The sequence below is a fragment of the Eleginops maclovinus genome, chromosome 6 (genome assembly GCF_036324505.1).
Source record: "Eleginops maclovinus isolate JMC-PN-2008 ecotype Puerto Natales chromosome 6, JC_Emac_rtc_rv5, whole genome shotgun sequence".
Classification (NCBI taxonomy): Eukaryota; Metazoa; Chordata; class Actinopteri; order Perciformes; family Eleginopidae; genus Eleginops; species Eleginops maclovinus.
The window spans coordinates 12,292,634-12,307,794 of NC_086354.1; the positions used below are offsets into that span (position 1 = coordinate 12,292,634).

At 39.2% G+C, this 15,161-nt stretch overlaps 1 protein-coding gene across 2 annotated transcripts; it reads right to left on the reverse strand.

The window, feature by feature from the left end:
• Positions 1–9,322: 9,322 nt before the first annotated feature.
• LOC134866193 (spindlin-Z-like) lies at positions 9,323–13,972 on the reverse strand. Of its 2 annotated transcripts, none has more exons than XM_063886202.1 (5): positions 13,833–13,972; positions 13,172–13,206; positions 12,295–12,554; positions 11,450–11,683; positions 9,323–10,735 (listed from the first exon to the last, which is right to left on the reverse strand). In XM_063886202.1, exons 2-5 carry the CDS (start codon positions 13,189–13,191, stop codon positions 10,530–10,532), a joined length of 720 nt encoding a protein of 239 aa, XP_063742272.1. In that variant the 5' UTR covers positions 13,192–13,206; positions 13,833–13,972; the 3' UTR covers positions 9,323–10,529. The 2 variants fall into 2 exon arrangements, with proteins under 2 accessions (XP_063742272.1, XP_063742273.1); XM_063886203.1 differs by lacking the exon at positions 13,833–13,972 and adding an exon at positions 13,489–13,713.
• Positions 13,973–15,161: the final 1,189 nt, after the last annotated feature.

Here is a 15,161-nt window from a genome sequence, read left to right on the forward strand (position 1 = left end):
GCTTTTGTAGCCCAGCATGATCCAGATTAATGAATCGATTGTACCAACAAGTGTTTAGTGTGTAGCCAGGGCCTGATATAGCTTATGTTGAGCACTAGAGCTCACAAACAACTACTTTTTTTTACATTACACGTTAGCCACTTTTATCCAAAGTGACTTGCATACATTCAATACTGTGGACAAACCCCCCTCCAATTTGGGGTGAAGTGTCTTGCCCAGTGTGGCCTTACCTAGTTCCCTGCCCAGGCACAATGACATGCTCACTGAAGTGGGACTGGAACCTGCTCTCCCCTGATCCAATGATCAGCAAACTATCCAACTGCGCCAGAGACTCCTTCAGTGCCTAGCGTTTCTATAAGAACAGATATATACATTTGTCACATGTTTTTTGACGAAGATCTTCCAAAATGGTTTTGGCATTTTTTTTGGCATTGTTGACAAAGAAAAAAGACCACTGAATTATGCCATATAAAAAGCATTATTCTGGGGGGCGATGATATCTGGGGATTTCAAAAGCCACAGCACATGGGTCACCATTTACAGATTGTGCAGAATAATCTGTCTCCAATTTTTGCGGTTTTCCTTCATTGTGTCTCATTTCAGATTTCTTCTCAGGTATCTACATTGTCCAACTTTGAAATGAACACCAGAGGGAGCCATCCTTGGAGCAGACACTGCACTGCTGCTACCACACCCATACAACCAACCTCAACCACCTTGAAGGTGAGGATCAGGTCTGATATCCTGACAGTAATGTTGACTCTTGACACTATGAGGAATGTATCCGGTTTCATTTTATCCTAAATTACACACATGGATGTAAGAACAAGTTTTAAGAACGAGTGCTTTAACATTCAAAAAATATTGTGTGTCCTTACCTAGTTCCCTGGACGTCTGCATTTTGTTTTATCATGTCCAGCCCACACAAACATGGTTTTCACCCAGAGCATGAAAACTAATGAATGTTCACCGCCTCCCAAAGCTCCTACACCTCTGCTTGTGCCCCGGGGTCCATCCAAACTCACATAACACACATTTAGGCAGCAAATGGATTTATTTCAGTGTAAAAAACAGCTGAAGGGTGTAAGAAACAGGGGAGCTTAAATGGTTTGGCTCCTGTGGTTTTGCTATAATTTGCAGATAGATATCAGAAAATAATACTGAACACTGGTTCACTACTAACAAGCTGGACTGAAAAACACAACTGTTAATTCAGTGACTTCAAAACAGAAAGTATTTTTTGTAAAATATTTTTCAATTTGATAAAGATCAGGTGCTGTGACTCAGTTTCTTTCGTCAACACCAGAGAGCCAGATCCTTTGTCCCCTTAGACTCCATTATAATGTCATCTAAATAACGTGCCTAGTCCATTACAGTGATCAGATAAATCATCTGAATGGAAGACATTCAACACAGTCTTCCAGCTCATCTGCGGCTCTCGGTGGGCAGATGTTAACATTAAGTCCTGAAAGCAAAGGGGAGGACAGAGAGGGGGATTGCTAATATGCATAATCCTACCTCCTGATGTTTCCATCAAGAGGCCCAGAGTGCGATATTCGTTATACAACTAAAGCCTGACAACACAGCGAGCAGGATCTTCCCCCAGGTTCCTCCCTAAGCCAGACTCTTGAGTTGTATTGATAACCGGCCTACAGAGGTATCAAAGGAACAAGGCTTTTGTGAGAACTAATGGCTGCAGCCACCCAGGCTTCTTTTTGGTAATTTTATCAGAGCACAGAGAGGGTCACGTGCCTTATTTACAAACACAGTAGTCTCTCACTAAAGCAGCAGCTTTGCCTTCATAAAACGGGGGATCGATAGGATGTTCTTCCACAGTCTGTCAAGCTGTCAAAAGGCAGGTGTCAGAGAAGATGTTTTGATGTAAATAGGTTGAAAAGAGGACAACAGAACAACATGAAGGTTCAGTTCAGCCTGATTGTCTTGAGGCTTTTGAAAATGTTGGTAAAATGTCACACAGGGCCCTGAAAGCCGCAGGACACATCTTTGTCAAGGTGTCCTTGTTTTTGCCTCAGAAATGAAATTGAAAATGATAGTTAGACAGTCCTCAAACTGAGCCCTTCTGTGATGACTGATTTATACAAAATTAGTGGTTTCCAGTTTTGGTCCGAGCAAATGAAATGCTCAGTACAGCTCTGAAAATATGAAGTGTTTTTTTTTTCTTTTCTCTGCATGTCAGTTTAAATTGAGTATCGACAACACAATTTTTAACATTCCAGTGGCTTTGGTAACTTGTGGAGATAATTTAAGAATATGTTTTTATATTTTCTATAGAAACTTAAATAAAAACAGTTGTTGGATAGAGCCTTAAAATTCAGACTAAAATGTTAGCATGAGACTCAAATGGAATTATGATCATGATATGTTTGTATTGGTTTTCAACTAATTCTGTCTGTTTTTGTATTTTCTTGTAACAGTGATATTGTTAGGAAAATCACTACTTAGAGCAAACATGTTAACAATTCATTTTGTATACTGAAGCACAAAAGGACCACAAACACCTCTGCTGACTGTGACAACACGGCCAAGCTTCACACTCATTGCTGTACTGGAAACAAATCCAATAATGTTATACTAAAACAACACTCTTAAAGTCATAACGGTTGTACATTTATTGCAATCCCTTTCTTGCATCCTATCAGCCTACAATTAACTGCCAAGAAGGTGAAACAGAGAAGCAGCAGTATGATTGGAAAATTCAGTCATTTATTTCTGTCTCTGTTTCCCTCTTTGAGAGACATGGTAATTTGGTCTTCAAGTGACAGATCAGTTTGTGATAGCTGACCCCTTCCCAAATTTACACCATTCAGCTTCAGAAAAAAATATTATCATAATATTCCATAATGTGTGAGCATTATTTAGGTTGAAATAATTAGAATACAAATACAAACATTGGCATTTAGGAGTAAAAATTGTAGTAAGCATATTTATCTGTGTTACAATTATAAGTGGGTCCTGGGATTTTATGGTTTCATGGCTACAAAACGTTTGAGAACCGCTCTTTATACATCACATAATAGCTTGTGCGGCTGATAACGTACCCATGGGAATGCCTGAGTTGTCTATTTATCTTATAATTATATTATGCATAATGTTTTTGGTTTTTTTTACTGATGGAAGTGTCGGGAATGTGTATGATGCTTGTGTTGTATGTGAGCTAAAATCAAACAACCAGTGAAATATGTAAATAAAACAGGACTTTCAGCTTCACTGAACAAACTAAAAACATGTATAACTAAGTGTGTAAATGTATCTGTGCAGGAGGATAAATGAAATTCTATTCAGGCCAGTACTTGCCTCCAAAGCCATTAAATTTACCATTTTCAATTTCCACAGTCCTTTAGGTATGTAACATTCCCCTCTTGTTGTTTCCCTCACCAATTAATTTGATGCATAATCTTGATCTGCACAGTTCAGGTTTAATTCAATTACACCTGAGCTCCTCACCACAGGTTCGTAGTCTTGTGCACTTTGGGACAAATCCATTCAGTTTTATTCCAGGTTTTCTTTGGGGGTCTGTGTGTTAAATTACGATTGTGTTTAAATTAAATTGCGTGCATTGATTTTACCCAACATTAAAGACTTAAATAGAAACCCAGGTGTGTTTCACCGATATGTGTTCCACCTAAACCCCCACGTTTAATTTCATTAGCGCCTTTAACCCTTCATATATGTAATTTGGCTGCTGGTTTTGGGCCGCACCCTTAACAAGGTTTTGAGGGGAAGAGGAAGAAAAAAATCCACTTCAATTGGCCTCCCCTCGCAGTCGTCACTCCAACTCGTCCCGCCTCCTCCTTGTCTTCTCTGGGCAGCAGACGTATATAAAACACGCTGATCCATCTTCCTCCAGCCTCCCCGGTAACATCATGATGAGCATTACGTGGAGCTCCGGGGGGAGGGCGCAGAGCCTCAGATCGTGGCTGGCTCCAGCAGCGAGAGAGACGCAGCCCTGGCTACTCATCCAGCCCACGCTGCATAGCATTATGTCGGCGTCACCTGTTGTTCCCGTCGGTGAGTCCAGTACTTACAGCCTTTGTCCTGTGAATGCAAAACGCTATTTATTTCCTGTGAATGTATATGTTTGTAATGTGTTTTCGCTCCAGAATATTTTCTCTTTTTTTTTGTTGCACTACAGGATTTAAAAACAAATGGTGGAGCCATAAAAAAAAAGAAAAAAAAAAAGCATTAAAATGATCGGCGTCTACTGGAAATTAAAAGACATCCCCTTCCTCTTCTTCCTGCCTCGCCTGGGGGAGAATATGTTTATCATGTCGTCATTTTGCCGTGATTTGAGAGGGAAAAAAAACATATAAATAACCTTATTTAGATTAGGAGCAGAGTCGCTGCTCATTATATGTGTCAGATATCAGAGGTCTTTTGGCTTTACAACCTCCTGAGAGAAAACTTCGCTGCAGCAACAGGTGGCATGTTTTTCTTCCCGGGCCGGAATCGAGGCGAGATGCTGAGGAGGAGATGGTCGTGAAGGAAAGTAGGGCGTCATTCAGCACCGACACACTGGACAGCACCCACATCGAGGGCTATACTCATGTCTATAGCTGAACGGAATAACAGGTTTATTCATCGCATTTATAGCTCGTGTTTTAAATTGTGTTGACATACCTGGTGAATATTAACACAGCCTAATGGTCAGAATTCAAATAGCCCTGCTGCTTGGAAACTAAATGGACGATTTGTGAGCGACAGAGGCATGAATATGAGCATACAAACGCAACACAAATTAAGTAATTTGTTTTTAATCAATACTATAAAAAAGACTCTGGTGGAGATAATTGATTCTCTATCCTGGGGTCTCATCTTGGTGTGTAAGTGTTGTCTCTGCTCTTTTTTCTAGTTTACACTAAAGGACCCCCCCCCCTTCCCTCCTTCCTTGCTTCCTTCCCTCCCTCCCTTCCTTCCTCTCACTAAACTGTCCCCATCTTCCCATCCCCCTCTTCCACTGACTCCCAGTCTTGTTGCATAGCTACCAGCTCAGAAAACATATTGGAGATGCAGGACAATCTGTCTGTCTATTTTCTCTTTCAGTCCAAATGTGGTTAATTGGAAAGAAAACACACATCACTTTGTTTCCATTTTGTCAATCTAAATGGGGTGTAATTTAGGGTTTATGTTCATTGCATATGGTGAACAGTGTTTATTCTAAGTGCTGTGCTGTGATCCTCCTCCTCCTCCTCCTGTCTCCCTTTTTGAGAGGAGCTGAAAGGTTGGCATTACAACAACAAAGGAAGGACGGAATGTCAACAGACTTCAGAGAGAAATGGGTTGAGGGGAAAACAGAGATGAGAACCAATGTGGTGTTTCCATCTCCGGCATCTGAAGTTCAAAACCTGTCACCACACCATTGTGGTAATGTGCAACACTTGTGGCACATGCAGACCCTGAAATGCTCTGAAACTGTGGGTGACCAATGCAAAATCAATACATCATGTTAAACAGTTGAGGGAAGAATTAAACTATTTCCTGTGGTGTTACAACTCTCCTTCTTTTATTGCAGATTCAAAGAGACGGTGGATGTGGAGCTTCAAACTGAAATGAAAGGATGTTTTGGCAAAGTGTTGGTAGTGCTGAGTGGAAGACTAGTGATTTTGTTGTGATGCTGATCAATGAACAACAAGTCCCAGTCTGCCTCTCAGCACAAGCAGAGCTCTTCAGTCCACATCAGCTTCAAATCAGAATATATTCACGTCTCAGTGTTGGTATTGTAACTCAGTTTCCTGTTTATTCAGGTTCAATAGTATGTAACCTGCCCTTGACAAAAAAGAAAGCACTTCAAATGTTCTGATTCATCCCTGCCTGCATGCCCCTTTGTGACTGGTCATTAATGTGCACCAACATCATTACAAGAGAAATTGCTATTAAAAGCATTGTTTAGGCAGCGTGCTCATGGAACTGAATCATGTACAATAAAAATTGCTCCGAAACTACTTTCATGATGCATACAGCATTGCATTTTGGACAGACTGAATACTAACCCAGTATTTCACTTCCTTTCCAATCTTTGATTTCACTTTTTTCCAATTGTGCTACCTAAATGTTTGATATTTAAGCTGCATTGGACCTTATTTTAACTTTTATATTGGTGAAATAAAACCTGCTAATAAACCTTTTATGTGTGTTCCTGAATTTTATCGCATCAGCGCCAACGTGACAACATGGAATAAACACATATGACACACACCTTGCAGATGAGATCCCAAAGAAAGAATACCCAAAGGAAAAAAAGCACTCTTGTCTTTCCTGGTCTGGTGGCTCTACACACTATTCTCCACTCAATTATTTCCCCTCAGATGTGATGGCCTGCTGCCAGAAAGCTTTACCTATAGCGCTGTTATATGAGCAACACTTTTTGCAATACAAGTGGACCATGTATAGGGAGGGTCTAAAGCCCTCTGGACCCTGGCGGCGGACTTGTACTATTGCTAGTATGGACAGTAGCGCTTGGTGCCTGTATAGATAGATCAATTTCTTCAGTGCAGCCAGGCCTTTTATGAGCTTTATATTATATCAGTAAACAGATCTGAGCAATTTAAATCTAAAGCCACAAAGAAGTAAGATATTTCCTGCTCTCTGCTCCAGTGCGGGTATAACAGTTGACAATGTAGTCACAAGAGGAGAAAATGTACCTGTTACAAAAGTAACAAACACAGATGTGCAATTAAAATACTTCAAATCAAGAAGTTTCATCGATACATTTAGATTTTACCAGCTGTGCTTGAATAATAAAAAGTAGTGGATGTGAGTACAATTATTTCTGAGAAAGGGGGATTGAAAAGGATTTCAGGGAAATTATGGAAAAGGCTGGAGGCTTCAGACATTAAAAAAATGAAAACACAACACATATATTCTATCTGCCGCTCCCTCCCTCAGGATACCTGCATGAGTGACCTGACAAGATCCCATTTCTGTTACGCATGGCAGCAGAATGCTTACAACAGAAAGTCAGCCCCACCTGAAATAAAAAAAAATACAAAAAAATTACTATATTTATTTTAATGTGAATAAATAAGGCCCTTTAATATTGTGTCAGCTGACATGAAAACCAACATGTTTTTGAATGACGAATCATCTTTATCTCACTGACAAGACGTGTGAGAAAGTGCATTTTGTTTCTATCTTGTGTTAATAACTGACAATGCTTACAGCCTCCTTCAATCAGAAAAGCTTGGTTTTAATTAAATATGCATCGTGGCTGGTCTCATTCACACTGCTCCCTGTAAGTCTCCAGATTGGAGGCATGCTGGTTTTTCATATATAAAAACCAGGGACTGGCTTGTGTTGCTAAGCAACACAAAAGAGTCAAGTGCATTTGTTTATCGGCCAATAAGAATGCAGACAAAGTTTCAAGGTTTCCAATGAAGGTCCTGTAATAATGCAACTCGCAGAAAAAAATAGAGCGGAGGATTCTCTTACCAACCCTTCATATACTGTATGTGTGTATGAGTGTATAGATGCATTCAGACGTCTCCTTCACACAGCTCATACAGAGCTCTCAGCTGTTTGGTAAAGAAATGCAAAGGTGATTCATTTATTTTGGGTTTTCATCCCAGAACATAAAAACGATCATTTTCCTCTTGAAAGAGGCTCCATACATTTAAAAACCTACTGAGGCAGTAAGCAGTGAATCTGATCATTGTATAATTCACGCTGGCTTTTTTGTGGCCTATTGCTGTTCTCTTAATAAAGATATTAATCGGGTGGGGCGGTGGTGGCATAAGGTAGGGACTTGGCTTGGGAAGTCCATAGGGACTTGGCTTGTTCACTGTTTTAAGTCCCAGAAAGACCAAGTGCTACAGATGTGTCCCTGAGAAAGACACCGTTCCCTACACTGCTCCCCGGGCGCAGTATGGAAGCCCACTGCCCCTAACGCTAGGATGGGTCAGATGCAGAATGTACATTTCCCCTATGTGGGACGATTAAGGGTATTTTCTTCTCTAATCAAAGGGAAAAAACACGTCGCTGTCCAGCCTTTTGGGCCCCCAAACACTCCTGCCCCCCACAGGAAGTGGATAGCATCTCACATCACAGCCCCAACCAGACACATAAAGTGCTTTTAATCCTGAATTAAAAATCAAAGCTACTACGACCTTGTAGGAAGAAAGGGTTTCCTCTGTCAAAGACATTTGAGTTCATAATTATTGTGTCTGAAAAATGGCAGCAGTTGCCAGCAGCCCCAGGCAGATGCTTTCACAAAGAAAGAAAAGGCTAGAAAAATTGTCATGGATGTGTAAAAGGAAGTGCACAACAGGTGACACATTGCATCAGACACATTCTCGAGAGCACAGACCTTGTGTAATGCATGTACTCCCTCCTCGTTGTGATTACTATCTGGGCACACAGCCTGGCATGATGGTAAGCCAACTGTTCCCCCGCTGTCTGTACTGGCAGCCGTCAGCAGCACCCATGGCACCTCGGAGGGACTCTGGGGGAGGGAGAGCCGTCAGCATGTGGCTGCATGTGTGGTTCGGGAGCAGGAATCAGGAGAGGACATGTCTGCTGCATCAAAGCACGGCTGACATTTGATGAGCAGACACTGATCAAACCTGTTATCAGACATACGCTCCACCTCACTGCAGATTGTGCTTGGCATTAAATAATTACAAATATCTAAGCAGGGTTATCTCGAACATCTTTCTGTTGATCATACATCATTTACAATACTGTAGGACAAATAAATAATGCTTACAGAAAATAGGGAAAAGCAATTTAGAATAAACAATAGAGGTATTCAGCATTATCTGAACTAGCCCACTTTACAAGAATGGTAACAATTATCAGAAAAAAGATGTTGAATGTACATTCTATTAAGAGTAAAAGTTAATAGTTTCTGTTCCCCTAATTTCATTGCCTTTTACTTTAGAAAATAAATCAGGAAATCAAATTAAATTAGTCTATAGGAAAGAGGGAGGCTGATTTTGTCAGTTAGGCTACTACACTTTAAAAATCTTATCTTGTTTATTTTGTTGTTGACTTAAATGAGGAAGACAGCAAACTAATTTTTACCAGTAGAATTTTGGAACCTAGTCAAAGCAATACATCCTTTACAATCAGCTCAGTAGTATGTCCCAATTTAGATTTGATTTAATTCTTACTTTTTTTATTGATTGCATTATGTATTTTTGAACTTCTGGTCCTAACTTCCTTGGATTTGATTATTTTTATGTCTTCATGGTTTTAATCCACAAGGTGATTTTATTTGATTACTAATGTGTTTTTTTTTTGCTTTTCAAGGAAATACTTCTTCAGATAAAGTAATCGTATAAAGAGGAGAATAACATTAGGTAACATAGTCATTACACACATAGGGCCCATTTTTATCATTAATAATGATAATGCTTTTCACATTTAAAATGGGTCAAATAGGCCACCATAGTACCAATCTGTAAATAAACATCATACTGGAGGACATATCGTCAGAGCATTAGATTATGAATTAAATGTAGCTAACCATTAAAGGAAAGGCACTTTAGGATCACCTCAGACAGTACAATCATCTGATAAAATGTGTTTACCATTACATGTATGTAGTGCAATGGTGAATTTCATTCACACACAATAACAAAATCCAACCCCAACACAAACAGCATTCATATCTAATGAGAAAAATAATTTCCAAGCAGCTTTGTTTAACGTTCATAAAAATGTGTCAGATTATATTTACAGAACAACACATAATTAGGGTCACAAAGAACAATATTTTGAGGCCTGAATATACCATATCACGTCATTCATTTTTTTGGCAAATAATAAAGACCTCAGTCCAAAAATGTCGGTAGCCAATTTGAACTACATAAATAATGTGCAGTATAAACAACTTGACACCGACATTTTTTCATATATTATCATAATGTAGAAAACTTGCAGTATACATGTTGAAACAGAACAGAAATATGATACATGACTTCTTTTTTTCTGTTGAATAATCTGTGTTTTACAACCATGATGGTGAGACAGTCAGGTCTCATAACGCCCTAAACACTTAAACCAAAATCATAGTTCATTGTGAGGGTAAAATAATATTACTCTGTTTTCCTCAAACTGAGGCCTACCAAGTGACACAAAACACAGACGTTTTGCCAGAATGTTACCAGCAGCACAGCTGGATATTCCAGAATACATAAATAGGACAGGCATATAAAAGTAAAATGAAATAGGAAGCGGTAAGAAAGCTGAAACATTTTAGTTTAAGTTTTGCTTGAAAAAAGTATGAATTTTAAGTTTGAAAGTTGCACTATACAAGGTGTGACTAAGGGAAAACAAATTGCCTAGCTCCATTTCATCTGCTGAGCTATACAGCCAATCTCAAATAAGTTTTATTTACATTGAAGAGGACCCAATAGTCACTTAAGGTAAAAAACGAACAAAAACAACTAGGCTTTTGATCTTCGGCACATTTCCTCCAGCTGGAAGAAAACGGAAATCTGTAACACTTCACAGGTAACGGCAGGTCAGTCAGAGATGAGCCTTCAGCTGAAGACGAACCCGGGCAGTCAGTACTAAGTGGTCTTCACCAGATCGTAGACGTGGATGTGGACATCATCGTCATATTTGATGTAGTATACTGTGGGCTTAGCTGGGACCTGGTAGATAACTAAGCCCGTCCTCTTCAGACCGTTATCTGTGACGTATTCCACCTGCTTACCCACGAGGCTCTCTGGCTCCTCACCCGGCTTCCTGTCCGCTGGCAGTAGGTGTTTATTCTCTGAGGAAGGACAGCAGACAGACAACAGCCAGATAAGTCAGAGAAAGACTAAATAAGAATAATGCAGGAAGAGTAGGGCTGGATATCGGGAATACTAGTAAGCTTATAAAGCATTGGTATGGAATGAGCAAGAAAAAAAAGTGCCCAATCACATTCTCTCAGGTCAAATCAATGATCGGATAGACTGAATACAGTCCACCTGTAACCATAGATACCGGATTTTGTTTTCCTTTTTTTTTTGTCAGGACATTTGATTCACTGATTTCTGTTGGGATATAAAGAGAATGTTAACAAATATACCAAAGAAAAATTCTAAAATGCATAACCAACCCTGCCTTTATTTTACCCCAGTACTTTTTAAATGATATACAGCCATTAGAAGGAGCAAGGGATTTCTTCTTGTATGGTCTTAATATACCCCAAAACTGCAAGGTTTGGATAGTAAATTATCTACAATTTGAGGCTGAACCTTGTACCCAGTTTATTTATTTACCTCTTCTTGTCCTTGTAAATAACATGTCTCTTCATGATAATACACAATTAGCCATAACAGAAAATACTCTCATACTATTTAATCAAGCAGAAACTCTGGACCAAATGTTGATAAAAAAACAAGAAGGCGGAATAGAGAGTGTTTGTAATGCTGACTATGTAAATGAGTCCTGTTCTCTTCCTCCCACCTGAAAAATAAAGCATTAAGCTCTCACGCAGTACCTGATTCAGGCAGGACACGTAGATCTCCGTCCTTGTAGTCGTCCCAAAGCTGGTACATGTACAGCACCGGATCTTTCTCGTAGGTGATGTAGTACCAATGGGTCATGATGGGGGCTCTGGATAGCACCATACCTCGCCACTCGTTTTTCCCCCCGTCCTCCTTCTCAAACAGATGCTCCACAGCCCGGCCCACCAGCTCCTCGGCTCCGGGAGGCACCTTGATCTTATTGTTTACTGCAGGAGGAAGATGACTTGTTTATTTACTGATGTCACTGATGCTTGTGGATTTGCACATTGTACCTTTAGTAATAGGATTGCTAAACTAATCTTTCAAAGTACTAATAACATTTAGAAAAAAACAATTGACAGACTTTTAAGTTTTGCTTATTACCAGCTTTATATTACCTCACTGAAGTATAAAAATCTTAAATTTAACAGAACAAAAATGATGTCACTTATCAATTCAAGTGTCAACCAGTCACTTTCTTAGACAATTGATTGTCTATTTGGCTGTTTTTGTTACGACCCATTCATCCATACTAACACAATAAATAATGTGTTGATGTTAGCCACATCAGTAGTGTATTTAGAATACACAAAAGAAGAACTGGGTAGTTTACATGAGCAACGATAGTCATAACACTATAAAAGAAAACACAACGGAAGCTAAAAACTGCAAGATTGATGTGCGTAGGGATCCTAGTGGTACTGAGAAACACGCCTTAATTGAGTGGGACCAAAGCAGTAACAGAAATAAAAGAGTTCAATATATTGTTGCAGCTCTTGTTTACAATATGCATAACCAGCAAAGCTCCATGCTTGCAGATATACGTTACCACACTCACCAACTTTCTCCGACAACACAAGCAGGTTGGACACCCGGTTGTCTTTGAAGAGCTCAATGCCATACACGCAGTCAAAGCCGTCATATTTGACCATGTAGAGGGAGGTATTCACAGTAAGTCGCTCCAGGACGGTGCCTTTCCACTTGGTCACATTTCCCTTCTCCCTCCAGGTGTGCTGAATCCTACGGCCCAGCAGGTTGTCTAGGTCTGGGCTCAGGGTCGACGCCGAGCTCTCACTCAGCTCTCCATTGCTACGCTTCCTATGAACATCCAAGGAATTACGCCATATTTGTATTAACCTATAGTTTGTAAATCGTAAGTATTACGAACTTTCTGAGGTACTTTCAAGCTTTGAGTTAGTCAATCAATATTAGTTATGTTATTTAAGTGAGGCCGTGTCCAATCATCCAGGGTGCCAGATGAGTACTATAACAAATTGTGAAATGACTGATTCATTTTAACAGGCAATTAAAGCGTATGCCAAAACTACATAACATATCATAAACCAAAAACAAAAGCTTTATATGCTAGTATGATTTATAGAGAAATCACAATAAAATAAAATGATGTATAAAAAAATAATAATGTACTCAATCTTCATTTAAAAGAGTTGTTATGCGTAAATTAAAGAATACTTTATCCAAGCTTATTTCCTATTATAGAGTTACATCATAACTTGATTATCAGCACAGACAATTCACTATTGTTTTTGTTGCTGCTGCAGTTTAAAGAATGCATGTGATTGTTTTTTTCTGGATTACATATTACAAGAAATGGACTGCAGTATTATTGTGCCACATTGGTTTTCAATAAAGTATACTTAAATGCTGTCACACACACATAAGGGTCAAAGGGGAGTTATGATGAGTGATCTTACCTGGCCCGTTTTTTTGACATGTTTCCATAAATTCACTGTGAAACAAAAGACAGTTCAGTCAGTGAATATCAGAGGGCTTTTCTATTCAAATCTTAATTCCAAATGTAATAGTAGTTTTTTTTCAGCAGACTTTTGTTAAGCTCAGGAAAGCACATCCAATGCAAACTAGTCAACAGACACCGCTTTACCGGATGTAAACAACATATCTGCAACAAGCCAAATGCTAATGCTAACTTTCGTAGCTCAATGCTAATAAAGACTACAGGTATACATTTACAAAGCAACACATATGGCAAATAAATATGTTACTTCCTCACCGGGACTAGCTAAATAAATGTCACCGTGTCGAGTTTCGTCGGGTATGTGTAGCTACAGTGAGTCTAAAATAGGAAACAGCTAGGTAGCCGACCTTAATGAAGCCTCTTAGTGACTGTTCTTATTATTTTTTTTATGAGTTGAACTCTGAGAATGTGGTATTTCTACACATAAGCTAGCTGAACAAAAGGAAATGCATCGCCATGTAAACGCTGATTTAGCACACTGGTTATAGATCTAGATTAAAGGACACATTAAACACTGACTGTTATACATGTACTGACTCGATTAATCCGAACGACCAGATCAAAAGGTGCGAGCCGGTGGAATAAAGTGTTTGCCCTACCTGATCAATATTTTCACATGTGTTTGTCTTGGCACAGCAAATTCCTCCACCTAACTAACAAACGCTAGATACACGGAAACGACCCTGATTTGCGAACTACAAGTACCAGGAACGTGCTGCTTTCAAGGCACGCTGGAATTTGTAGTCAGTTCGTTGTACTTCCTTTTGATTTGGAGCACACGCTCGAATCAACATTTACATAACCCATTGTTTTATTTTTATTGAATTTGTCCTGTTTGATATTGAAATTGTATGCTATTGTCCTCTCTTTTAGGATGTTTAGGATGTCGTGAAGCCAAGAAAGCCCCGACACTCCATTTCCCAGCATTCCCAGTATTCAAGTCCAGCTTTTGCCTTCAATCATCGACTGCTGCACATTTCTGCGTAAGTAATAATTATAGACATGTCTAGAATAATTTAAGAGATTATTAATGATACTAAAGATGACACCTAGAAAGACATATGATATTCATGTCTTAAGGCTTTTGTAGTTTTTTTTGGCATAGGCTACATGTGTTTTGACAAATTATATCTGCTGTAATTCTACAGTTAATTAATTAATCATTACAAGATTTAGAAATGTTGATCGGTAGCTACATTCATAAAACACGTGAGTTTGTCTTATTTGTTTATTTATAGCTCATAATTGGTATATTTGTTTAATTTGAGAAAGTCATAACTAACTGTACCCAACAATTCCCATAAATTCCCATATTCTAATATACAAAATTGATTTATAGGCCTACTTGAAATACTGAGGTGGAGAGGCGGACTTTTGTTTTAGCTGAAATGCTAATATCCACCACAAGATGTCATACTAAACACAACATCCCTGCCACTGGCTCGTCCAGCAGACCTCAGATGATGGACTGACCAGTGTGTAGACTGAATGATGCAGTACCCTTGGGTGCCTGTCTGACAGTGATTTCAGGGTGAAAGCTTTTGGTTTTATCTTGTGCCAACCCACCTGTGTGTGTGTGTGTGTGTGTGTGTGTGTGTGTGTGTGTGTGTGTGTGTGTGTGTGTGTGTGTGTGTGTGTGTGTGTGTGTGTGTGTGTGTGTGTGTGTGTGTGTGTGACACACCTGTTTTGTAGAGTGAATGAAAACACTGTAGCCCAGTTATTCCCTAGTTTAATCAGGGAAGGGCCCTGAGTTCATTAACTCAATAAATCAAATTTACAATCAAGAATACATAAGGTAATGTTGTCTTATTTCTCTTTCGTTATCCTGTTTATATTTTACCAATATACCCTTTGTGTTATCTTGAGTCCCTTGAAGCTTAATTAGTATAAATACCTCTATTAACAGACATCACCACATTTCACACTGG